General features: G+C 42.2%; 1 protein-coding gene across 13 annotated transcripts in view; it reads left to right on the forward strand.

Moving 5' to 3' along the window:
- Nucleotides 1–26,478, forward strand: part of LIMCH1 (LIM and calponin homology domains 1) — a 327,804-nt gene that overhangs the window by 119,111 nt on the left and 182,215 nt on the right. For all 13 annotated transcript variants that reach the window (XM_059383076.1, XM_059383225.1, XM_059383068.1 and 10 more), the window contains exon 2: nucleotides 15,900–15,970. In XM_059383076.1, the coding sequence (XP_059239059.1) occupies nucleotides 15,900–15,970 (71 nt within the window). The remainder of the gene's footprint in view (nucleotides 1–15,899; nucleotides 15,971–26,478) is intronic.

The raw sequence follows: 26,478 nt of genomic DNA on the forward strand, positions 1-26,478 counted from the left end.
TGTGTGATCAGACTGGTACTTGAATAAAAGAAGATAATGTGTCAAAAAAAAAAAAAAAAGGAAGAAGAAGAAAGAACAGAGCTGTTGATTGTTGCCAACAGCATTAGTCCTCCCTCCTTCCTTCTACAAACAGCAGCTCTCTGTGTCAATCACCAGGGAAATAGCAACTGGTCTGCTTTCCTCATTCTTCTTGGTACCTCTTAGCGTGGTTGAGGCTCTTGTGTGAAGAGTTTGTGTCTTTATGTCAGAGGCGAGGTGCATTTTCCCCTTGTCCTCTGAAAGGGTTATTTCAACCTGGTAAATGCCCACATACTTATTTGGTTAAAAATTTTATTGCTCTGGGTACCTGGGTGACTCAGTCGGTTGGACGTCTGCCTTTGGCTGGGGCCATGAGTTGGGGGGTTCTGGGATTGAGTCTCGGATCAGGCTCTCTACTCAGTAGGAGGCCTGCTTCTCCCTCTCCCTCTGCTGCTCCCCCTGCTTATGCATGTATGCCCTCTCTCTCTCTCTCTCAAATAAATAAATAAAATCTTAAAAAATTCTTTCTCACTGCTGTGTGCTAGAATGGGCTTGGGAACAATGACTAGCTTAGCTATCATTCTTGGCTCTCCTATAAAAGGAGAGGTAGAAATATGTCTTCAAATTTAGGTCGAGAGAGGGTACAAACTTCCCAGGACCTGACCTCAGTTCCACAACTCAGAAACATTTACTTCAGGAGAACAAAAGTAAAATCCTTATATTTGATTTTAAATGCTTGCAAAAGGCCTGTTCTTTGGATTATTTTTACTGCTCCAAGTTTCAAGAATTTAGTGGCAGCTTTTTTCTTTGCTTACCTATAGTCAGAAAATTGGAAACAGGTATCTGATTGGATAATAGATTTATATCATCATATAGTTGTGTGTTCTATAAGATGCTGGTTATTTACACACAGGAGTATATGCAAGTTTAGAAGCATGTAAATTTTTATATAGTCATATGCTTTGTTTTCAATTATTATTTGATAAATTCTCTACTATTGTGGGTATTTAGAAATGGTAATACATTTAAATTATTTTATTTAACTGTTAGCCTCTAATAATGTCTATGTAATACAGATTACGAGTTTGGAGCCAGCTTCTGTGGCTCAGGAGAGAAGATTGTGGGTCTCTGCCCCTCACTGTGTTCAGTGACATCAGACTGAGCTCGAACTGGGCAGTAGTGGGAATTTTTACACCATGGAGATTGGCAAGTGCTGCACATCAGGGCTCTTGCCCTCCCCCCATGAAAACCGATTGTTAAATATTCAGCAGAACGCTAATGGTTCTAGGCCATCTCTGAGGACATCTTGATTATAAAAGGTTTTTAAAATATAATCAAAGACCTCTTAGAACATAGCACTCGTTCTAACAATAGCAGAGTTATAACCTTTTAAAACTTTTCTCGTTTCTTCTTCTCCCTAGTGTTTTGGTTACTGTTTTTCAAGATGATGTGGGGGCAGAAGTTCCCATTGTTGGTTTTGTTTTTGGCAAATCTAGCTCTCACTTCTTGGGTTTATAAAGAAGCGTCTTCTTGTTTTTACTTTAATTACCCTGCAGGAGTCCTGTGTTACACTGTTTTCTTATAGTTCTTTGTGTCACCCTGAAGACAGGATTGCTTCCCTGTTGATGTGTGGGTTATTTGTGCAGAAGGAGTTAAGGAAAGCTAAATACACAGCCTGAGCAACGCTTACTCCCCTTGAAGTCAAGATGGCAGCTGCTTCCTCAGTCTGGGGCAATCATTATACTGCCCTGTCATGAGGCCCAGTGATGAACGGCATTTTAGTGGGCTGGGATTACCACCTGCTGTCTTCATCACAAACCAGCCAAAAGAACAGATTTCCTGCCATAATACATTATTTGTAAGTTTAAAGAACCAGAGGAAGATAGACAGGGAAATATTTTGTTGTAGAAGTGCCTAATGGTCTTAAATGAGGCGTCTTGTCTTCCTTCCTTCTCGTCCCCTCCATTCCCCATTAATGGGTATTTATTTTTCCTTCCATTGGGGGTCAAGTGGTATATAGGATTATTTCAGTTTGGATTTTTTGGATATTTGTGATGATTCTTTGCATATGGAGATAAAAATCTAGCACATCACAGCTTTCTGTTATGGAATTGTGCAAAGTGATAATACATGCCCGGGCATTTTGACATTTTTCTGGATTTGGGGTTTACTTTCTTATTCCGCAGTGTAAGGAAAAGGCACACTGAAGAGAGAAGAAGGTGGCACAGACAGTGGGGAGTCAGAGCTTTATTTTACAACTCAACTGATAATGGGGAAAAAAATGCCAGGGACACGGACATATTTAGGTGACATAGCATACTGCGTTGGGAACACAGGTCAGGAGCCAGACTGCCCAGCTTCGAGTCCTGACTCTGCCCCCTACCAGCTGTATGAAATTAGGCAGATTGCTTACTGGCCTGCATTTCAGTGTCTTCATCTGGATAGCAGGGATAAAAATAGTACTTACATCTGAAAGCACCTTGAGCAATTTTATGTAAACTCAAAAAGACCTCTCAGGTTGGACTGTCTGAGCTTGGATACAGACAGTGGCTTTGTATGAATTAGGAAGACACGACTCTTCCCGCCAACAAGTTGCTGTGCTTTGAAAGAGAGAGCCCAGGCTGGCTCTAAACCTGAACTTGTCTCCTCAGCTGGGCACCCTTGTCCAGGACACAGCCTGCGTCATCAACCATGACAATGTGTCTACCACCCCAGGCAGCGGAGGCATAAATGAGTCCGTTATGGTTCCATAAAACATCCTGTTACTATTATCAAAATTTCAAGGTGGGCGGCTAAGGTGGAGGAGGGTTCAGAAATCCTGTGGACTTGTATAGGGCTATCTTAGAGAAGGGAAGTGAGTTGCTAGAAGCTGTTGGTTATTGGCAGAACTGTGGCTGCCACCCAGTTGTCTTGACTTCTGGCCTCCTACCAATGCTGAGTAGGTGTCGCTAGACAACTGTGTGATTCAAACAAAAGTACCATTGATAGAAGATGGGGGTGAGGGGCACTCTGGCCATTCCCAGTACCAAGTGTCTGCCTAGAGCTCTTCGCATGGCATACTCACAGATGATATGTCTTTTGTTTTCCAAAGCCAGACAGAACATTGGCTCCTTTGTGTGATATCCAAGTGTTTGTTTTAAAATATACTATGCAGAGGACATGTATAGATCTCAGTCACCATTTTAATAGTAGACTTAAGGACTATTACTATATGGAGGTGTCCTTCTGTTACATTAATGAAAAACCTTTGAAAAGTGGTATCTTCCCACTCCCAACTTTTCTGAGTAAAACCAAATAGAAAAGTGGGTTAGTTACTAAAGAGAAAAAGGAAAATAAGGTTGAGTCACAACCAATAGGTTGGCCTATATATTCCTAGTCCTCGCTTTAAAATCTTTTAAGTTGTAAAGTATAACACAGTTCTAGAAAACCACATGAAAAAAACATGGAGCGTAGTTAATTATTGAAGGTGGACAGTTTTGGAATCGCTGTGTCAAGAAGTAGATCCAGGGGCTCCTGGGTGGCTCGGTGAATTAAGCTTCTTCCTTTTGGCTCAGGTCATGATCCCAGGGTCCTGGAATCAAGTCCCACATCGGGCTCTCTGCTCTGCAGAGAGCCTGTTTCCTCCTCTCTCTCTCTGCCTGCCTCTTTGCCTACTTGTGATCTCTCTTTGTCAAATAAATAAATAAATAAATAAATAAATACTTAAAAAAAAAAAAAAGAAGAAGAAGAAGTAGATCCAAATTCAGGAGGAGAATTCATCCCCTTGGAAACCCTTTCTGGGCCCCCTCCCAGGGAGAATTCCTTCCCTCCTCCTCTTGCTCTTTTCCGCTCCTTCCCTTTCCCTTCCTCCCTTCTTTTCTTTTCTTTTCTTTTCTTTCTTTCTTCCTTTCTCTCATTTTATTTATTTGTTTGCAAGAGAGAGAGAATGAAGAGAGAGAGAGAGCACGAGAGGAAGAAGGTCAGAGGGAGAAGCAGACTTCCTGCTGAGCAGGGAGCCTGATGTAGGACTCAGTCCCAGGACTCCAGGATCATGACCTGAGCCAAGGCAGTCGCTCAACCAGCTCAGCCAACTGAGGCACCCAGGCGCCCGTCTGCGCATTGTTTTTTTTTTTTTTTTTCATGATATCAGACACATGAAAAAATGTTCATGAAAAAATGTACTCATTTTCTTTTGACCACTTCCTTGCTTTTCTTCATAGTTGTGTTGCCCAAGTCATACTAACTTCTTAAAGGATAGGCTGTGTGATTATCCTATCTGTGTAATGAGCATTTCATCATTTTTAAAATCAACATGCAATGATATATTCATTTCAAGTGTACAGCATGGATTTGACATTTTTATACATTACTCATGGTGTGTGTGCTCATCACGAGAAGTGTGGTGACTGTCACCATACAACGTGATGACAGTATATCAAATATATTCCCTAGGCTGTGCTTTCATCTCCATGACTTACTCGGTTTGTAATTAGGAGTTTGTACCTTTTAATCCCCTTTATTTATCTATTTCACCCATCTCCCCTTCCCCCTCCCCTCCTGCACCAGCAACCATCAGTTTGTTCTCTGTATTTAATCGTCTGAGTTTTCCTTTGTTGTTTGTCTGTGGTTCCCTTGTTCTGTTTTTCATATTCCACATGTAAGTGAAATCATATGGTATTTGTCTTTCTGCGTCGGATTTCTTTCACTTAGCACAATACCTTCTAGGTCCATCCATATTGTTGCGAATGGCGAGCTTTCATTCTTTTTCACCACATTTTATTTTCATTTAGTAATCTAATAAGTTGTTGGGGTGAATTCTAGTACTTTTCTAACTTGACTTGGATGCCTTTTTAAATGCCATGTACTGGTGAAATACAACAGTTTCGTGGTTAGTTTGGATTCTTGGCTAAAAATTGTTCAGTTATTAGTATCCCCAGTGGTGAAATCGACCGGTTCTTCACACAGGCCTACAACTGTCACAGGACTGTGTGTACTTGGCAGAGCCTCCAGCTCCCGTTCTTTGCCCCAAATCAGGAAGCCAAGGGGCTTGACCTCCCTTTCCTTCCCGTCCTCATTGTTAATGTCACATTGATTTGATGGCTGGCGAGTGCCATTTGTGTGTCATGAGCAGGTGAGAGAGTGGGTTGAATATAAACGAAATGACCAGTAGTACACTGGTAAGTGACCGATAGTGAACTGTCATCGGTGAAAACAGATAAGAGAAGGGCTCCAGCAAAATGAATGAATGAATGAGAAGGCATTGGTCAGGTTGTTGACCAGAGTACTCTGCCGGCCCTGCTTAATGACTTTCAGTCCTAGCCCCAGACAACAGTTGATTATGAATATTTTGAAACATTGAAAGAAAGAAAGAAGGAAAGAAAGGAAGAAAGGAAGGGAGATAGATTAGTTCAAAGAAACCCATGTAAGCCACACCTAGTGTCAATAATTGCAAACATTTTCTGCATTTACTTCATACATACACACACACACACACACACACACACACACACACACACTTTAACACATACCCCAAGTGTTTTTCCAACCATTTCAAAATAAACTGCAGGTGACAGACCTCTTTCCTTCTAAATACTTAAGCGTGGGTCTCCAAGTTCTCCTTTGTAACCAGCATGCCGTTGTCAGTCTTAATAAAGCGAAGTGATGCCCGAGTATTATCACATGACCAGTATGTATCCAGATTTTTCCAGTTGTGCCCAAAATGTCTTTCATAAAGTTTCATTTAAACTAGGGTTTCTGTCAAGAACAAACAATGCAATTGATTATCTCTTGAGTCCCTCATTTTATAAAAAGCAGCCCTTCCATTTTCTTCACGACATTGGCTTTTTGAAGGTCAATTTTCTTATAAAATGTGTCATCTGGATTCGCACAGTTGTTTCCTCATGGTCTCATTTAACCCAGATGTGGCGGGGAGGAGGGTAGCACGCTAACTTCCCCATGTGGTTTTGTACCCAGCACCTACAAACCCAGATCCGTCTTTCGAGTGGCTAATGTGCTTCAACTAGACTCTTTTTCCTGCGCATCATTTCCAAGCAAAAATTGCAACCACCTGATTTAGACACTTAAGTTGTGGATTTTTGTTTGTTTGTTTGTTTTTCCTCCCTAGCCATAAGTGTGGGGGGAAAAGTTATGGAACTTCAAAGCAGTACTAAATATCTTACTAGACAGTGTCCACTTAGGATTGTAGCCTCTCACAACCTCATAAAACAGGCTCCTGCAACTGTCTCCTAAAGACATGGGAGGAGGCTCGGAGAGATGAAGTCCTCTGTCCCGTGTCCCATAACTCCCGAGTTTCAGACCTGAAATTTGGACCCAGATTTGCCCAGTTGAGAGGTTCTATACTTCAGTGTGCTGAGGACCGGGTGACAGTTCCATACACTGATTTGCCAAAATTAGCCTGAACTGAAATATTTATTTAAGGGACGAAACATGATACCCAGGTAAAAATAACACCAAGATGACACACATAACCCAGAAGTACTTCACTAGCCCACTGTCCTTCTGGACTCTTCTCTCTCTTTGCTCTCAGATCAGTCAGTAACACTCGATGTTGTGTTAAATCTCACTTTGAGTGTTGTCTGTCTTCGCAGCTTCTGTTCCCTGTCTTCGTAAGGCCAGAACAACCTGAGGATGTGCCAACACCGTTCCTACTAACCCCACTCACATGCTCCCTGACTGACCCATTTTCTGTGCCTACAGAATGCAAGGGCTGGATCACAGGATTTAATGCTCCCAGGGTGCTTTTGAGCATTGCCTGGATTCTTAATTAGATCTTTTTTTTTTTTTTTCTTTTTTAGTGGAGTCTGTCAATCTGTGGCTATAAACAGCCGCCTTCTGGTTTTCTGATGACATGCTGAAAATATAAATGGATTCTGCAGATTGCATTTTATTATCCTCAATATTAAGCACTTAGGTCCCGTGCTGGAGAGGATCATGATCTGATCATGTTGATTAAATCTTCTCAGGCCTGGACTTCTGTGCTTTTTCTCTGCCAACCCAAACTGAATGGAGAGAAGAATCAATTGTTATTAAAGAGAGTGTAGTGATGCATGTGCCGCAGGGAGACGTGGCTTCAGAAGGCAGTGCAGTGGGGCAGTGATGCCCGGTTTCTAGTCTCATCCTTGCTAATGGCCAGCTGCGTGACCTGGAGCAAGTCACTCAATGTGCAGGACATTATTTGTCCCATCTGTCGCTTAATGGGCAAGGCATTACTTGTCTCATCTGTGAAATGAAGGGTTTGTCACTATGGCTTGGACTTATTTTGGTATCATGAGAAGGGACACCGGATGGATCTATAGCGACATTGCCAGAGGCTGCGTGGGAAGTGGCTTGGCGAGGGGCCAGGTTGGGAGCAGAGAGAGCATGCCAATGGCTGTGGCTGTCATCTCGTGGAGAGGCAGGGGAGGCTCGGGCTAGGGTGATAGTGCAGACACAGGGGGAAAAGAGCAGGTCTAGAATATATTTGGAGGGAGACACATTGATCTTCTCATTGCTTTTGGATCAGGGGACCCATGTCGCCAATTTCATTTTGATCTTGGTAAGAGTAAAACATGTATTAGGTAACCAAGTGGAGATGTCAAGGAAGAAGCTGGATATTTGATTTCTGGACTTCAGGGGAGAAGGATCAGTGCCAGAAATGACAATGTGTGTGAGTCAGCACAGGCAAGATAGAGATATGGAAAGGAAGGATATTCCAACTCATAATAACATCTGAGTTATTGTATGTGACATGTTTAAAGGCATGGGACTACCCAGGGGAGGTAGAGAAAGGCCAAAGGCAAAGTGAGGAAAGGGGAAAAGAACCATGTGGCATAGGTAGGCAGTGAGTGAGGTAGATGTACATAAGGCATTTACTGAATGAGGTAGAAGGAAAAGCAGAGAGTTTGGTCATGGGGAAACCTATAAGATGCAAGTGGTCCAAAGGTGGGGGGGGGGCGGGGTGATTGACTCTCATGCTGAAAGACCTTGATGCCCATCTTCTCAGCAGAGAAGATGTCTCAGTGGATTAGACAGTGTGGTGACATTAGAATTTAAGGGGAGAACCAGTAAAGCATGGCATCATCCAAGATGAGGCAGGAGAGACCTGTAAAGAGTATTGACAAGAGAGAAATTAATAATGGGATTTAATTCTAGTATTCTTGCCAGTGTCAATGATGAGATTTATTGAACTCTGGTCACTGATTCTTCATGCAAACCTTTGGAGTAGGTAGAAGTATCATTTTGTAAGTGGGGAGGCTGAGGGTTGATTGAAGTTCATTAACCTAATTCTGATTTAGCTTGTGCTTGTGGAGCTCAGACTCAGACTCCTGGGTCTCAACTCAACCCTGTAAGAATTTTCAGGGAATTAAAAGTGGACAGCTTGGAGGCCCCTGAGCTATGATGATTAAGGGCAATGGGTTCTTGATGCTCATACAGGGAGTTTAGACCATGAAAGGAAGGAGAAAAACAGGATAGCTGAGGGGCTGGACTGAATCAGCGTTCTGAAGAAAAGAGGAAATGCATGCTACTGGCAGGGAGGTGAAGACTGCTGTGGGCCAAGGGATAGGGTAAGGACCCATGGGTGGGAACGGATGGCACCCAGAGCCTTGACAGAGAAAGTGTATTACTTCCTTTTGAAGAAAGGATGAAAAGATAGTGGTAGAAACCATATACAGAGGAATGTGTATGGGGTTGAGGGAAGTGGTCCCAAAGGTCTAGACAGACAGTTTGCATCACACTATAATTCCAAAAGCAAAATCATTGTACATCAAATGGGAATGATGGAGTCCTCGAGGAAGTAATTGAGAGCAACAAACAAAAGGTCACTTTGGGACTATCTCTTCAGGAACGAGGAATTAGTGGGGAGAGTGATTGCCAAAGAACTCTTTCCTTGCCCCCATCTTCTGGGGTGTCTTTTTTGTTTCAGGATCAAGGTCACCCCATAGCTCTGACACACCAATCCTTTACTTCTGGGCCCTGCCTGCCCACCCCGGCACACGGGCCCTCCCACCAGCTCCTTCTCCACCTGTCTCCGTGCTGGGCTCAGCCCTTAGAACCTTTCCTCTTTGCTCACAGCAACCTTTGTGCAGATCTTGGTGTCTGCCTGGAGTGCCTTATTTCATCTCCTTCCTTTGGGGAATCCCTCTTACCCTTCAGGACCAACTCAAATGTCAGCTCCTCAAAGGTTTTCCTTGACTGTTTTGGGCAGAGAAAGTTCATTCCTTTGCTCAGATGCTGCACAAAATTGTGCTTAGGAATAAGAACTTTGCAGTCACACTACCTGAGGTTCAATCCCCGCTCTACTGTTTGCTACTTTTGTGTCCTTGGGCACCTGACGGAACCTCTCTCTGTGCCTAGGTTTCCTTGACTTTACAGTGGAATAATAATAATAATAATAATAGGATCCACCTCATTAGGTTTTTATGAGGATTAAATGAAATAATGCTTGGCAAGCTTTGAGAACAGAAAGGAAATATGGTAGTTCGTGTATGAATGTGGACTATTATCATGCAGCTGTTCCTTCAGTCATGCAATTTGTGTGAATTTCTCTTATAGATCTGTGTCCATATTTCTCTTCCAACACCTACTTTGCTCTTTGATCTTTCTTCCGGATTGTGGATCCTTACTGGATAGGGTACAGTTTTTATTATTTTGGTCTCACACACCTATTACATTGCCATGACATCGCCTGGCACGAAATGGGTATTCAGTAGATGATTGATTGGTTGATAGCTAATTCTAGCTCAGATGAGTATGATTTATGATTGTTTATGGAGAGTTTCCATAGAAACTTGATTTGATTTTTCTAGCAACCTCACAAAGGAGACAGAAATAGCAATGGATTCATTTCTCAGGAAATGTGAAAAATAAGAGCAATGCAGTTCTGCTTTATTTTACAGTTTAAGTGTAAAAATATGCAGAAATGTCCTTTTATTAAATAAGTCAAATATGATCAGAAGAGAAGGGAGTTTAATGAGCCACAAATAATTCTTCAGTGAATTGTAAAGAGGTATTATTTTTTATTTACTGTTTATAGGAGGAAATCACAACCTTCTGAAAGCATACCTTTTTTTCTTTGTTACTTCAACAAATATTTATTGAGTATCTACTGTGAGCCAAGTACTTTTCTAGGCACAGAGCATACAACAGGGAAGAAAACAAGTAAAGTTTCCCACTTTCACCTTACCGGGTGGAGTTGGGCAATAACAAAACAAAAATGTAATATGAAGCATACCTATTTTTGTACAATTTATTTATTTTTATTTTTTTAAGATTTTATTTATTTATGTGACACACAGAGAGAGATCACAAGTAGGCAGAGAGGCTCGCAGAGAGAGAGGCGGGAGCAGGCTCCCCGCTGAGCAGAGAGCCTGATGTGGGGACTCGATCCCAGGACCCTGAGATCATGACCTGAGCCGAAGGCAGAGGCTTTACCCACTGAGCCACCCAGGCGCCCTATTTTTGTACAATTTAGAGAAAATATCTGTGTCCTTTTTAAAAAAAGATTTTTATTTATCTATCTATTTGACACACAGAGATCACAAGCAGAGAGGCAGGCAGAAAGAGAGAGGGAGAAGCAGGCTCCCCGCTGAGCAGAGAGCCCGATGTGGGGCTCGATTCCAGGATGCTGGGATCATGACCTGAGCTGAAGGCAGAGGCCCAACCCACTGAGCCACCGAGGTGCCCCGAAAATATCCATGTCTTTTAAAAGCTAAGTTGAAATATATTAAATTCTGTATTGTTTTTTCAGTTTCTTGAATCCAGAGACCATCGTTTTGTCTGGCTATCCAATCTCTTCTTAAGATCATTATGATAGGGCTTCCAATATTTATTTCAAATTCTCTTCACACCTGCAGCTAGTGGTGGACAGTAGTTTGTCCACCAGATTGCTTTAAAAAAACAACAATAACAACAACTGAAGATTAATGAAAATAGTTCTGAAATAGTTTGTATAATTGACAATGAACAGGCTGAGAGAATGATTCTTGGCAGTCTTTGACTATTCATGGCAATTACTTAATAAAGTGGTAACAAAGTAATTAGCAAAGTGTAGCATTTTGATATATAATGTGTTACATTATAAACACATCATAAAAATGTGACCATGAAGTTGTGTGGATTTTCTTTTTATTAGACTGTTTTTTTTTTAAAGCCTTCATATTTCAGTTATTTGAATGGTTTAGAGCAGTGCCATTGACATGAACAGACTCAGAAACATAATTACCTTTTTAGTTCAGTGAGAAGGAAATCAAATACAGATGAGCTTACTTCATAATTACTTGCATAAAAATAGTGTGATGACACATTGTGATATCCTCTTGCTTCTGCTTTTGGTTTAATCACCAAAGTAGGTGAACGTGTTTCTTTTCCTTTAAAACTATCAGTGTTCTGGTAAGTTATCCATTCTTGAGTATTTTAATCTGATACTTAGAGCATGTCCCTGCATGATATTTTGGATAGTAATGGAAGTGAATTAATCCTGACCATAAAGCAAGGAAAGAAATCTGATATTGGGCTTTCCTGAAAGACACACAAGGCATAGTTGGTGACGTAGGTGCCACCTTAAGTACTTCTGAGGATCCCTTTGAATGGGGAGGTATGCGCAAGTTCATTATGGCCACTCTTGAAATCATGGTGGTGTCCAGTGGCTTGGTCCATGTGTTCTTATTTTTTTGTTTGTTCGTTTGTTGCTTTCTTGCTTGTTTTTCTGGTGAATGCCTTTAAGGAACGGTAGGAACTTTGATTTTTACTATGAGTTTGGGGAGTTTGGGGGGACTTCAAGTGGAGTAGTGGCATGAACTAACTTTATGAGATTGCCCTGGCTGCTCTTTTGAGACTAGAGGGAAGGGAGGCAAGGGTAGGCCAGTGAGGCCAGTTAAGAAACTTATCTAGCTATAATATGTTGGTGGCTTGGAGTAGTTGGTAGAGTAGAGGCAGTGAGAAGTGTTTGGAGTCTGGCTATTTTCTGAAAGATGTTGAGACAAGACATATAGAATCCTGATTTCAGTGGATGGTCCTCCTCTTCTGGCTCTGAACTGTTGGCTCCTTACTTTCTATGCTAGGTCAGGGCTTTGTAAAATTTACTTTGCATATGAATCACTTGGGGATATTTTTGGATGCTGGTTCTGGTTAAGTAGGTCTTGTAGAGGGTAGGAGGTCTGATAATCTGTATTTCTAACATTAATTCCAAGTGAAGATGCTGCTGCTACTAGTCTAAAGACCTAACTCTTCCATGGCATGGTCCTTGTTGAATTTCTGGAGTCTGTTGAACTGCCAGCCTTCTTAACCAAGATCTGGACACCTCTGTACTAAATAACTTGGGCATGGAAGAAAGGACAGTGTTAGGGTCAGCAGAGAGCAGTAAGAAGACTATGTTGGGACCTAATGGACACAGGAACAGGGATGGAAGCAGAGGAAGAACAGAAGCAGAAATGAGCACCTTCCTTCATTTGTATGGTGCCTGTTCCCATCTCCAGTACTGGCAGTCTAGGAAGCTGAATTTAATCATACTGTACCTTGGAGGATATTAATTAGCGGGCTGACTTGGGACTGTTAAAATCTACTTGAAATTTTTTACTGGGTGTGCATTACATTTTAAATAGTACATGAATATTTTAAGGGTTCCTTGCATCTCTAATATTTTCTTATAATATCAATAGTCCTGTTACCTTCTGTTTATGGTATGAGTTTAGTTATCTGCTTTCCTCTGCAGTCTGTGAGCCTTCGGCATGCAGTGATCCTGTCTCATTTGTGTTTCTGTCTCTAGGCTCTGCCCATCATCATGGCTCAATAAATGGAGAGGGGCCTGGGTTATCTTGGCCAGAGATTCTATAATAGATGTAGGTAAACTCTCTTGGGTCTCAGTGTTAGCACCACTGGTGCTAGAACTTAATAATTTTTTTTTTTTTAAGATTTTACTTATTTATTTGACAGAGATCAAAGTAGGCAGAGAGGCAGGCAGAGAGAGGAAGGGAAGCAGGCTCCCTGCTGAGCAGAGATCCCGATGTGGGGCTCAATCCCAGGTCCCTGGGATCATGACAGGAGCCGAAGGGAGAGGCTTTAACCCACTGAGCCACCTAGGCGCCCCTAGAACATAATAATTTTAACAAAATTATGAAGACCTGGGGGAAAATGTTCTCAGAATCTTCTAATCAGTTCCTGGTGAATAAAGGTTTTAGTGGTGCTTTGAGAATATAAATTAGGACTAGTATATTCAAGAAAGAAAATGCTAAATTGTTTAAAAAGTCTGCATTTAAAATCGCAACTTTTTTAAAGGAGAACTTTCCTAATTTATTTTAGGAAAAAAGCTAGATTTTTGCAAACTGTAAATACAAACTACTTTTTATCCATTTTCTCACCTTCCCTTAAGTAAGAATGGGAGGATAGTAACAAAGAAGTATTTTTCTTTTCTTCCTTTTTCTTCCTTCCTTCCTTTCTTTCAGGAAAGCTTTAGGAAAATAGGGAGAATTTAAAGAAGAAAATAAAAATCACACCTGTTTCCCACCATGAAGAGATAATGTGTTGTCATGTTTTTTGCGTGTGTGTGTGTGTATGCATGTCTGCATGTGTGTATGTGTATATGTATCTGTCCATTTTTTAATATTTTTGTCTGCTTTTGTAGTCAGGGTAACTGAATTGGGAAGCATGCTTTTCTCTTCAATTGTCTGGAATAGTTTGTGTAGAACTGCAGTACTTCTTCCTTACATATTTATGTAATATACCAGATAAACTTTCTGGGACTGACATCTCCTTTTGGGAAAGTTATCTATTTTTTTGTTGAATGAACTTGTTGTGTCAAAAAATTTATCCAGTTCATCTAAGTTGGTAAATATACTGAGATGAATGTATTTATAATATCCCCTCTTATCCTTTTAATGTCTATAAAATCTGTGATGATGTCATGTCATCTCTGTCATAACTGATGTCTTTCTTTTTTGGCTAAAAACCAGAGGTTGTCTATTTTATTAGCTAAAGATTTATCAACCTGGCTAAATGTTTCCCAGTTTTATTGGTCTCAAGTAAATAGCTTTTGATTTCATTGATTTTTCTCTATCGCTTTTTGGTTTTCTATTTGGTTTTTTCAACTGATATAGTTTTCCCCTTTTTTTCTACTTAATTTGGGCTTAATTTGCTTAAGATAGAAGCAAAATTTATTGATTTGAGATCTCTTTTCTGATATAGGTGTTTTGTGCTATATGTTTCCCCAAAATACTGATTTTGTGTCTTTCCATCCATTTTTACATTGCCATATTCTTTCACTACAGAATATATTCTAATTTCTTTATATTTCTTCTTTGATTAGTGGGTTGTTTTTTACATTGTGTTACTTAGTTTAAAATTATTTGGAGATTTTTTTTTCCCTGAACTATTTCTATTGTTAATTTCTAATTTAATTCCATTGTGGTCAGATGGTATGCTTTTTTTGTGAATTGAATTCTTTTAAGTTTGTTGAACCTGATTTATTAACCCAGAAACTGATCTATCTCAATACATGTTCATTGTGAACTTAAGAAGAGAAATATTTATTTTGCCCTTGTGAGGTGAAGTATTGTTGAAATGTAAGTTAAGTCAATTTAGTTGATAGGGTTGTTCAAGTCCTCCATATACTTACTGATTTTTTTTTTTTTTTGCTTGTTCTATAAGTTATGGGAGAGAGATAATATATTTCTGACTCTAGTTGTGAATTTGTCTATTTCTCCTTGTAGACTTATCTGTTTTGGCTTATGTGTTTTGAAGTTCTTATTAGATGTAAAAATGTTTAGGATTTTTTGGTCTTCCTGATGAGCTATACCCTTTGTCATTATGAAATGACTTTCTCTGTCCTTGGTATTATTCTTTGATCTAAAAGTTTCTTTGTCTGGTATTAATATCCAGTTTCAAAAATTAACATTAGCATGTTATTATCTTATTCCTTTCTTCCATTTTTAACCTACTTCTATCTTTATATTTACAGTGCATTTCTCCTAGGTAGCACCTTGTTTGGTCTTGCTTTTTTTTTTCCATTATGACAATCTCTGTTTTTTAATTGGGGGTGTTTAGGCCATTTGTATTTAATGCACTTATAGATATAGTTAGTTTTAAGTCTACAGTATTGTTATTTACTTTTTATTTATTTATTTTATTTTTTTAAATTTATTTCATGTATTCTATATTCTCTTTTCCTCTTTTTTCTTTTTGCCTTTTTTAATTGTTAAGAGTATTTTTTTATGATTCCATTTTATCTCCTTTAACATTTTTATTTTGTTACTTTAGAGGTTGCTTTAAGGTTTGTTGTATGTGTATTTATCTGGCATACCATAGAAACTCAATATACTTATTGAATGAACCAATGAGTGCCCTGGTACCTAGGTCAAAGGGCTGCTGAGAGCCAGAGGCATCAAGAATGGTCATCAGTCCTGTGCTATTAGTCATTCTTTTCCAGATTTTGTTTTCCTCTTTCACACTAAGTTATTATGGATATTGGCTCTAATATTCCTGTCTTGATGTTTGTCTCTTGAGGTTAGGTGTCTGTACCTCCCTCCCTCTGCCCCCCTTAATGTTTTAACAAATAGATACTTTATCCTTAGGTGGAGCTTTCTACAGGCTTTTTGGAAAGTGTGTGGGTTGAGTCTGTGACCTTGACCTATCATGGCCAAGCCCCAAAAGTAACATCCTTATCAGGAAGAACCAGATATTTTTTTGAGGTATTGGGTAGGAAAAAGCTTCAAAATAATGGCCTAAATTTAAGATTAGCTGATCTCAGCAAAGCTACACACGTAAAGGAAATTCAGATCTAACAGATTTTTCCCATTCTTGGAATGCCACCAGTTATTTGAAGGCTCTTAAATGTTAAAAATGAAATCACTGATCTTCCTGATTAAGAAAGAAAAATTTATGCTTTCTCTCTCTCTTCTTCTTCTTTTCAGCAAGTAACTGGCAGAAGTTTTGGTGATAAAGATTTTCGGACGGGGTTAGAAAATGGAATCCTTCTCTGCGAGTAAGTATATCCTATTATTCAATTGGTTTTAATCAAGAAAAATCATTAATGCCATTCAGTACATCTGTAAAAATTTGCATTTTGTTTTCAATTTATTCACTGTTTGATTCTGAAAATTTGAAACATCCCGGGGTAGGCAGTACACATAAGTAGGTGAGGGAGTTTTAGTGTACAGTAGGGAATGGTGGGGACTATGGCAATTTCTAATTAGATAAAGAAGAAGTACCTGGTGGCTGCTACTCCAACCAGTATTGGAGTACATTCCATACACTGTAGGAATCTAGACCCCAAGGGACAGGAAGGAAGTGGACTCAACCATATAAAAGTGTCAGCTCTTCTCCGCCCTTTTACCCAAAACAAAAGCAGTTGTACCAAGTGGAAGCAATGCATCTACGTACTTACAACATCTTAAAACATGACAGGTGATGTTCCTCACTGGGCTTGCTCCCCTGATGCATTTTGATTATATTCAATTTAAGCTCTTGGCAAACTTCCAACATGAATAATAACTGCACTGTTCAGTTTTTATGTGTTGAACCCAACTTTTATCGTAAGTACTGCTGTGGTGATGGAGACAAGAGCTTTCTGTGAAGTGGTTCTAGACACAAGATTAGCGAGAACCCTAACACCTATAGGGGGATGAACATATACTTTAAGATCTCAGGTTTTGAACTTAATAGGTTCTGTAATTTGGTACTGCTTTTTGTTCGGTGAAATGTACACACAGGAAATGCACAACTGCAAATATACACAGTCTGATGGGATTCGAGAACTGTGTACGTGCATGTAGCCTACACCCTGATTGAGAGAGGACAGCAAGCTCCCTCCTGTTTCTTCCCAGTTCATCTCCACCTCCTCCAGAAAAGCACTGTCCTCATTTCTATCACCATTACATTTATTTGCCTTTCATCTTGAACTTTATGTAAGTGAAATGACATAGAATGAACGCACTCTTATTTTGGCAACTTCCAGAATATTGTTTGGGACCCACTGGGGTAGTTGAAAGACTTTGGGTTTTGGAACCTGAGAACAAGAAACTCAAGTTTTAAATTATTTAACCTCCTTGAGTCTCGATTTTTCTCTCTAAAATGGTAATTAAAAAGGGATAACTTCTGCATTTCATAAACCATTTGTGAATTTCAACAGGATAATGTGGATGAGGTGCTTTTAAAATTTTTTTAAAAATTTTTAAAAAAAAAATAACATTTGTCCTAAAATGTTGGTTATTACACAGCACCTTTCAACACAGTTCATGCCTGCGCTTTTTTCCTGCTCCCGCTGTCCCTTCTTCTTCAAAGGGAAATTTACATGCCCTGCCTGCCACTTCTTTGCTTTCTTTCCTGTGAAGTCTCTTCTCTCTTCTCATACTTCCTTCACTGCCTCATTTCCCTTTATTCCGTCTAAATGAGAGCTCATCTCTTAGATAAACCATAATTAGTTTAGCATCTCACCAGAGACAAACGCGGGCAGACTCCTGACACTTCCCCTGTGTTCTGACACCTGCTTCTGCAATGAGTCTGGGTGAGCCTTCTCCTGATGTTAACAGAGTAGCCATAGTCTGATCTAATGTATGTGTACTGTGCTCTCTTAACCTTGTTGAAGTGGGTCTTTGGTACCGATTTTTGCATACGAACATGGGCTCCAAAGATTCTGGTAGGCATTCACCTCTCCACTATTCTCCCATGAATAACTCTGTCAGGGAGTAGTATAGCCTGCCAGACTGGATGGAGCAGGTTCATCTGAAGATGGGGCTCTGGATCTGGAGACTTTTGCATGCATAGGACTTGCTTTTTGGGATACCTGGGGCGGGGGTGCTCAGTCACTTTAGCTGTCTGTCTTCAGCTCAGGTCATGATCCCAAGGTCCTGGGATCAAGCCCCCACATTGGGCTCCCTGCTCAGCGGGGAGTCTACTTCTCCCTCTTGCTCTGCCCCTGGGTCTGGAGACTTTTGCATGCATAGGACTTGCTTTTTGGGGTACCTGGGGGGGCTCAGTCACTTTAGCATCTGCCTTCAGCTCAGGTCATGATCCCAAGTTCCTGGGATCGAGCCCCCACATTGGGCTCCCTGCTCAGCGGGGAGTCTACTTCTCCCTCTCTCTCTTCCCCACCCCCTTCTTGTGTGTGCTCCTTCTCTCAAATAAATAAATAAAATCTTAAAAAAGAAAGAACTTGCCTCTTACCTAGATGAAGAGGTTGAGTTAGAGGACAGATTCTGTCATGTGAGCCTTGGCATTCCTTGGTGGCCTTTTATAAACACGTTAATGAATGTTAAGGTTGTTTAGGGGTGCAGGGGTGGGGCTTGGGTCTAGGCCATGGTTAAGAAATATTATGGTTAGACAAGAGGGAGGCACAGATTATAGCCAGGGGCCTCTTGAAATAAATAAAGGGTTTGGACTGCCGACAGCCAAGAGTGAAGTGGAGGGAACTGGCCAACGCAGAGGCTTGGACAAGTGTTACTGAATGAGTACGTGGGCCAAAACTCAGGATAAGTGAGTTATTGTCTACGTCTTCTCCCCGCAGAGGATTAGACTCACTGGTGTAGTTGATGGAGTCTGAGGACCAGGGAGGGTCAAGTTCTGGCTTCCCTGTGGGGCTCCAGCTGGCTGCCCTGGCAATGAGTTTGCTGAGGTGAAATGAACTGCGTCGGCGGCCTGAGCCTCCACCAGAGCCTTTGAGGGAAAGCTGGGTCAGCGGCTGGAGAAACCAGATACAAACACGTTTCTAAGTCCAGGAGCCCCAGAGCAATGAGAAGCAAAGGCATGGGCCAGGAGCTGGATACCCTGAAGGCTGAGGAGCAATGGAGGAGGAAGATTTTCCCATCCTCTCTGGTCAGGGCAGAGAGGTGGGACAAGGTTTTATCCGAGCTGAAGCTTGTGGGGGCTGCTGCAGCCCGAGGTTAGCAGGTGTCTTTCCTGGGACTTGGATCCAAAGACCATTCTGGCAACGAGGAGAATGTTCTCGTTGTTCATCGTTCTAGGGGTGGAGTTGGCTGATGGCAGGGGCCCCCAAAAGGCAGGAAACTCAGTTTGGAGCTTCCCAGATGGTAGATCCATACAGGTTTGAGACACCTGTGTTTGGAGAATAGATGAGAATGGGGAAGGCTGTGCCTTTCTCTAGAGCCAGAGGGAATTTTGGGGATGCTGGTGATTCAGGGGCTCTAACTCAAAAACCTCCCGCCATGGAGCAGCACTTAACAATGTAAGAAGAACTCCCTGCAATTTCAAATCTTGGAAAGTAGCAATTTGGCTCTTCTGAGACTGAGGCTTTCGTAACAGACAGCCCTCTTTTGGGAAATTGTTAGGGCTTTTCAACTTTGTATTATTCCAAACAGAAGCCCAGTTGGTGTCTTGTAATCGTGTATGACTCCAGCTGAAGAAGCCACGGACGGCCTCAGTGAACGATTCCTTTTGTTCCACAGACTCTCATCTTGTTGTCTGAGTTTGATCGGCTCTAAGGGTTGGTTGCAGCTGGAGAGACATCGTGTGCTCTGTTCACGAAACATTTCCCGAGTTGTTCATGAGTCCGAAAAAAATTCATAGTTCTTGTCAAACAGAGGACGTCCTTCTGGGCCCTGGATCCGATTTTTTTTCTTGCCAAACTTTTGTGTGGCCTCTAAGGACTATCCTCATACCCGTTTTACAGAGGAATTAAATGGGACATAGGGGGAAATTAAGTGGGGGCACAGAGGACTGCCCAAGGTAATGCAGGTAAGAAAGATTGACATGCAGAAGTCTGATTTCTTATCTTTTGCTCTTCACAACTGCCCTGTGCCCACAACTGTGATTTTAATGGCAGAGAAAAGTGAGAGCTTTGGGGTTGGTGATGTTGGCCTGGGATTGGTGCCAGAAAACGTCAAATGTGGGGAGGAGGGCAGTACAGAGGACAGCCACTGGGTCTTGATGGGACAGAACATAAAGAAAGACCACATGGGCTTGGTGGTCTTGGGATGGAAGCATCAAGGGCCTAATGGTCCTTTTATTGTTCTTTTCTTTTTTTTTCCCCCTTTTCTTTTCTTTTTTAAAGATTATTTTAGAGAGAGAGAGAGCATGAGTTGGGGGGGAGGGACAGAGGGAGAGGAGAGAGAATCTCCAGCAGACTCCCCACTGACTGTGGAGCCCGACGTGGGGCTTGGTTCCCGGACCCCCTGAGATCATGACCTGAGCAGAAATCAAAGTCAGATGCTTAACGGACTGAGCCATCCTGGCGGCCCTGCTGGTCCTTCTTAAGATAAAAAGGCGAGTCCAGGAAGAGTGAACGCATGAGAGAGCTGAGATGCTAAGGAGGCTGTAGTCAGGGGAGAAGGTCGGCGCTCCAGTTTTGTGTGGTAGAGCCATCCGACGAGGCGAGAGAAAGGAGAGGGCCGCGTGTGTACCGAAGGCTACAGAGACAAGGGAGCCCCTAAGGTGGGAACTGAGTCGCTTCAGAGTCTTCGTGGGAGTTCTTGAACTCTGCCCGGGGAGTGCAGTACCCATGACTTTGCAGGGCTCCCCCCATGTGCCGTGAGACTCACTCGTGAATGTGTAACTTACCGCGATAGCAGGTACGGACGAGAGACCGCACGTGCCAAGGAGAATTCCAGGAGATGTGTTTTTGCTATCATCGTTTCTCTCTTCCTCGGTGGTTTTTGCCAGGCATCAATACTTGAGGTTTGGAGGTCAAACGCTCCAATGATGGGAGTCTTTGGCGGAGTGGTCCATAAAATGAGGTCAAAATGTGACCGGGCTGCAAATGTGTGACAAGTGTCATGCTGTTAGAAATGTTAAGCAAATACTGCAGACATCCTGGCAGACTCCAGGGTTTAAAAGGAAGGCTGCAAACAACCGTTCCCTAAGGAACACCCTCCCCGGACAGAGTCGCCGATGACCGTCACTCCTTCCCAGCACCCAGAGCAGACGGTTTTAAAATAAATCCAGAAAGGAAAGTTTCTGACTTGTTTTCCTGACTCTGACTTTATTATTTAGAGAGAACTGTATGGAATTCTGTCTATACCAGGGGTTGGCAACAGGCTTGGCCTGTTTTTGTCCTGGCTTTCTTTCTTGTTTAGGATGGTTTTTACATTTTAAGAGGGTTGGAAATGACACAAAACAAGACTTTGTATGTGACTCCAAGAGCTTGGAATGTTTACTGTCTGGTCCTTTACAGAAAACGTTTGCCAGCCCATAAGGACTACGGGATGAATTTTGGATGTAATTGTTTACCCTGGTAAAGTTAAGTAATTGACTCTGGGCAGTGCAGAAATGGGAAAATAAAATAACTTTTTAGGAAAGGTTTTCCCAGGACTTTTTGTAAGGTCCCCCTCCACCCAACTTTTTATTTTGAAAAATTTCAGACTTACAGAAAAGTGAGAAGAATAATACAAGGATTCCACATATACTTTAACTGCAACTAGAAGTAAAATGATTCAGGAAGAAAGAGGGCTTTGCAGAAAGGGATAAAGTGATCACAACTTCGACCCTTGCACAACACGGTTTGAACTGTGCGGGTCCATTTACATTTGGAACTTTTCCATAAATACAGTCCAGTACTGCAAATGTATTTTCTTTCCTTATGATTTTCTTAATAGTTTCTTTTCCCAAGCTGACTTTATGGTAGGAATACAGCATAGAACACATACAGCATACCGAATATATGTTAATTGACTGTTGATGTTCATCAGTAAGGCTTCTGAGCAACAATAGGCTAAAAATTGGTAACTTTTGGAGGAATCAGAAGTTCTAGGTGGATTTTCAACTGTGCAGGGGGTCAGCGCCCCCGCCCCCTGCTGCCCCAGTGGTTGTTCAAGATGCTTCTAATGGGATCTTGTTATAGGGTGTGTGCTCTGCTGTCCCCTCCCTTCCCTTCCGTGGTTTGATTTCTCATCCTCCCCCACCCTCTTTACTTGCCTTTTTGTTACCGTCCAAAGATAGACACTTAAGAAAAGCCAGTTCCTATGCTTTTATGAGCGAGCACAGTGGAAAGCGAGTGGATTGGGAAAACACTGAGGTTGAATCCTGTGAAATTGTGTAACTAGACGAAAAACGGTCGGAAAATGTGGTTTCATGAGGTTCAACCTCGTTAACTTACATTGCTGCTGTGTGTCCATGTGTCCTGACACCACTTACCTGGCCTCCTGGAGCCCCAGTTCCGGGAGCTATGACGAGCAGTAGAATTAGTACCAGATTAAGAGGGTTGACGTGAGGATTAAATGAATTGATAATATCGCTACATCTCTTTGTTCAGTGCTTGGAACGTAGCAGGCCCTTAATTGTTAACTGCTGTCCCTTAGTGTGTGAACGGGGGAAGTCACTACCTCCTCGGGTCCCTGGGAGCTTCCGGTAAGAGAGAACTGCAGAGTGCTCGCTACTGTCTGGGGCTGGCTTGGCTCTCCAGACCCCTAGCTATTCTCATTATGCTTGTTGGAAACAGGCCCGAAGTCAATTATGAATATGACATAGTCAGTGCAACTTTGTGTCACTGCGCACCCATCAGCTCTTTGTCCAGGGGCTGCCAACAAGCCGTGGGACGAACGCACTGGGATTTTCCTTCCCAGCTTGTCTTGCCGAGCCTGTGATCAAAAACTGGGCAAGAAAGTTTGGGACCTTTACAAACCTGATCATCTGTGAATAATGAGCTTTGGCTGGCAGGGCTTGAGACCCAGAGTGACTGTTTTGAAAACAGTAACCTTGACCTCTGTGGTGATGTCATTTCCTCCTACTCTCCACAGTCTGTCATGGTTTCTTTCTCTGGGAAGCTGTTCCAGAACCTTCTGGGCAGGGTTGGTAGGTTCCCTTCTGGCTTCCAAGTACCTGTACCACCTCCGAGCTAGCACGTATCCCGGTCTACTTCCGGAACCAGAGCGAAGGCTTCCTGATCTTGGTCCTTTCTGTTTATCGGTGGTTTGACTTCACTGGACGCCGGTCAGACACATAACACCTCTCTTACGGGCACTTCCTGAATACAGTGAGTCCAGTACTGGGATTGCTCCCTAGGCTCCCTAATCATCAGTGACCTTAACTTTCTCCCAGTCTTAGCTGTCATTGTCAGTATTATCCCCTGTCTCTGTCCCGTCGCCTCTTCTCCCTTCCTGTCCCCTCCCTGCCCCTGTCTTCTTCTTTCTCCCCTTTTTCCTCTTTCCTCCTCTGACGCAGTTCAGAGTCACACACACACACACACACACACAATTTTACATAAAGAACAGACCCATCCTTGAAGACTAAAGATGAAAGCATAGATGTACCTACTTTCTTTAAGTAAAAGATTCTCCACTCCAGCTCCATCTTCTTTGGAATTAATAGAGGTTGAACTTCTGGGTTTTTATTCTGCAGAGACGTTTTTCTTGGAATGTAAAGTCTGAGCATGTCCGTTTGCAAGTGACTGACCAATAGAGAATGTCCTAGTGGATTTTTGTCTCAGTTCTTACGCTGGTGAAATAATTTTCTGAAGATAAGAAATCTGTTGGCAAACATGTGTTTATATCATTGCTGATGAATGAGCTGCTTATTCTAAGAAGGGAGGCTTGTCCTGGATTCTTGTCCTGATTTCAGCATGAGATGCAGCATGCCACAGATGTGTACTAGCCTTCTAGGACGGGCTGGCAGTTGATGGTGTGGCTTTGTGTAGAGACATTTTGTCATGTGGAGGATTTGTCATGCAGCCTCAAAGTAGGAATTGAGGGCCATAAAAAGGGAATGGAAGGCTTGATCCCTGCTCTTCAGGAGTTTTATAATGCTCTTGGGGCTTGAACATATGTACAAAACGGTGTGTGAGTAGCAGTATAAAACAGTGTGTGAGTAAATGCAAGTGACTGAGATTTAATTGCCAAGATTTACTAAGAAGTAAAACAAAGGGAGATTGTTACAGTTTGGGAACACTGGGGAGATGTTACATCAATTGAATTTTACTTGAGTTGAGAATAGGCTGAGGGAAAGAGAAGGGCATCCTTCACAGAGACAAGAGCAGAAGGCAAGGTTTGAAGTTTGAAGGTTTGAGGGAATAGGCCGTGTTTGGCATACACAGAAGAGATCTGCTCTGATAGCGGTGGGGGCGGGGGGAGGGGGGAGAAGGTGGCTTCTCTTTGTTCAACTAAGCTTTTCCAGAACCCACTTTCAAGTATGGTAAGTTACTAGAAAGCCTAATGATATGTCTGAGGTCCCTAAGACGGAAGCTCGGTGCATTGAAGGAATTACAAGGGGACTCATGGTCAAAGGAGAGGGGTTGAAGGTGTGAGATGAGCGTGGATGGAGAGGAGGAGGAGGCAGGGGCAAGATTGCTCAGGGCCTTGGAAGTCATGGAAAGATTTTTGGGTTTGACCTCCAGAGCAATAGAAGTAAGAAGAATTCTGAAGAAATATGTAGGACTTGGTAGGGTAGAGGATATTGATAAGTGAAAGAAAGGGCTACAAAATAACTTCAGTGCTTCTGTTGTTGATGGCTAGCAGAGTCAGGTTTCTGGTGCACACAGAAGAGGAGCCTCTACTTTTTGGGACAGGTCATAATTTCAGTTTGGGCAGGGTGAGTTTGGGAAATAGCCCACCCAGGGGCCATCCTATAGACTGCTAGGGACAGAGTCTGGGGCTTAGAGGTGAGGCAGTAGATTTAGCTTTTTCAAATATGAATTGCCAGCCATTATTGGACATCAAGGCCAAGCTGTGATAGATGACAGAGTCTCTGAGGAAAAGAGCACATCAAGGAAGAACAGCAGAGCATGGTCTTAGTTTGAGGAAGCCTCCCCACTGGGTCAGGGGTAAGAGAAATAGAAGCTCACAAAGGGGTATCAGATGAGAGGAAACCCAAGGAAATGTGGTGCCTTGGAAACCAAGGGCACTAAGAAGACTTAAGAAGCTGGTGGTCACCTATAGGACATGGCCCTAGGAGAGCTCAGCTCGCACAAGGCTTCAGAAAAGGCCTGCCTCACTGGTAGTGGAAGGCACTGGAGAGCTTTTTCAATTAATAGTCATCTCTGGGAAAGGCCAGACCACCAGTCATGAGTCAACCAAATTGTTGTGAGTCTGGCTCATTCTGTTGCATTGTTTCAACGGGCTCTTGGTAAAGACCTTATCTAATGTCAGCTGCACACGCAGTATTTTCCTCAACTATTAAAAAAGAAAAGGGATTAGTCTGGACCAATGGCTCCTTTGTAGAGTGACCATGTAGTTTGTCAGTCAGTCAAGATAGTTTTGAGAGTGAAAGGGGTTTTTTAAACCAGCTGCGACACTAAAACAACAAGTGAAATCTAGACGGTCCTCAGCAAACGGGGATGTATGGTCCACCCAGTTGCTGGCAATCTCAGACTGCTGCCTTCTAATCACCACTGTTTTGTTCAGTATCTACAAACACCTCCCTTACTTAATCCTCACCGTGACCCTGGTAGGTGAGCAGCCTGGGTCATCTCTTCCCAGCTTCCTTTGTAAGGACCAGATGGAGACGGGGCTGGTAGAGCACAGTGTGTCTTCGAACTCTTTGTCTGGAGCTCTTTCTCTAACCCAGACACTCACTTGAATCTCAGCAAACTTGGGTCCTTTCGCCCTTACTGATTTTGGCCTTAGCAGGCTGGTAAGAATTTGATAGGCCTTCTGTGTAGGGTTCTCCTTTGTCTTTCGGCCATATCACAGTTGGCTTCACAGACTTGGCTCGTCTCCCGCTCTTTGGCACCAAGTCTCATTAAGCTTTTAAGTTCAAGTAAGGACATTTCAACCCACTCTTTTTTTTTTTTTTTTTTTTTAAGTTCTCCAGTGAAAAGCTGCTCTTTTTTGTTCGAACAATTGGCCTGGCTTAGGTGGGAACTTGGGCAAGGACTGAGTTGTCCCAAGAGCCTTCTGTTAGGAAAGATGAAAACAGATGCAGAACATGGAGGAAGAATTTGTAGGATTCAAGAAGTGCAGAATGGACTCCCAGTGTTGTCTTTTTTTCTTCTTGAATTCTCATCAAATAGACAGCCCTTGGTGTTCCTACTCAAAAGGGAGACTCAGCACAGTGTGCATGGGGAGTGTTACTATCCCCATTCAAACTGTTTCCTGGGTGGGTGCAGGGGTCTTGTGTGCATTTGAAACATTCTCAAGGTTATCCATCTTGGCAAATATTTTGTCCCTGAAAAAATTATATAATCCTGGTCATAACATCTTTTTTCTTTTTTAAAAAGATATTTCTTTAATAACAGGGAGCGCCCCCCCCCCCCACCTCAGGGCTCAGTCCCAAGACCCTCAGATCATGACCTGAGCTGAAGGCAGACATTTAACTGTCTGAGCCACCCAGATGCCCCAACTTCTTTTTTTTCCTAATACATAGTTTTACATGGCCTAGACTTGGGTCTTTGTTTTGAGACTTCCAAAAAACTGTGTTTGAAACTTAATTTAGCATAATTCTCTTTCAGGAACCGCTCCCCACAAAATGTAGTGATTTCTTTCACCCTGGAGCCGTCTGTTTTAAAAAAACATACTCAACTTCTCTCACTTAAATCACAGGCTTAATCTCCTTACTCCTGAACAAATTTATGACACATTCATTGGAATAATCGATTGACTAAAAAAACAT

Source organism: Mustela nigripes, chromosome 1, assembly GCF_022355385.1.
Source record: "Mustela nigripes isolate SB6536 chromosome 1, MUSNIG.SB6536, whole genome shotgun sequence".
In the NCBI taxonomy this organism is placed as follows: domain Eukaryota; kingdom Metazoa; phylum Chordata; class Mammalia; order Carnivora; family Mustelidae; genus Mustela; species Mustela nigripes.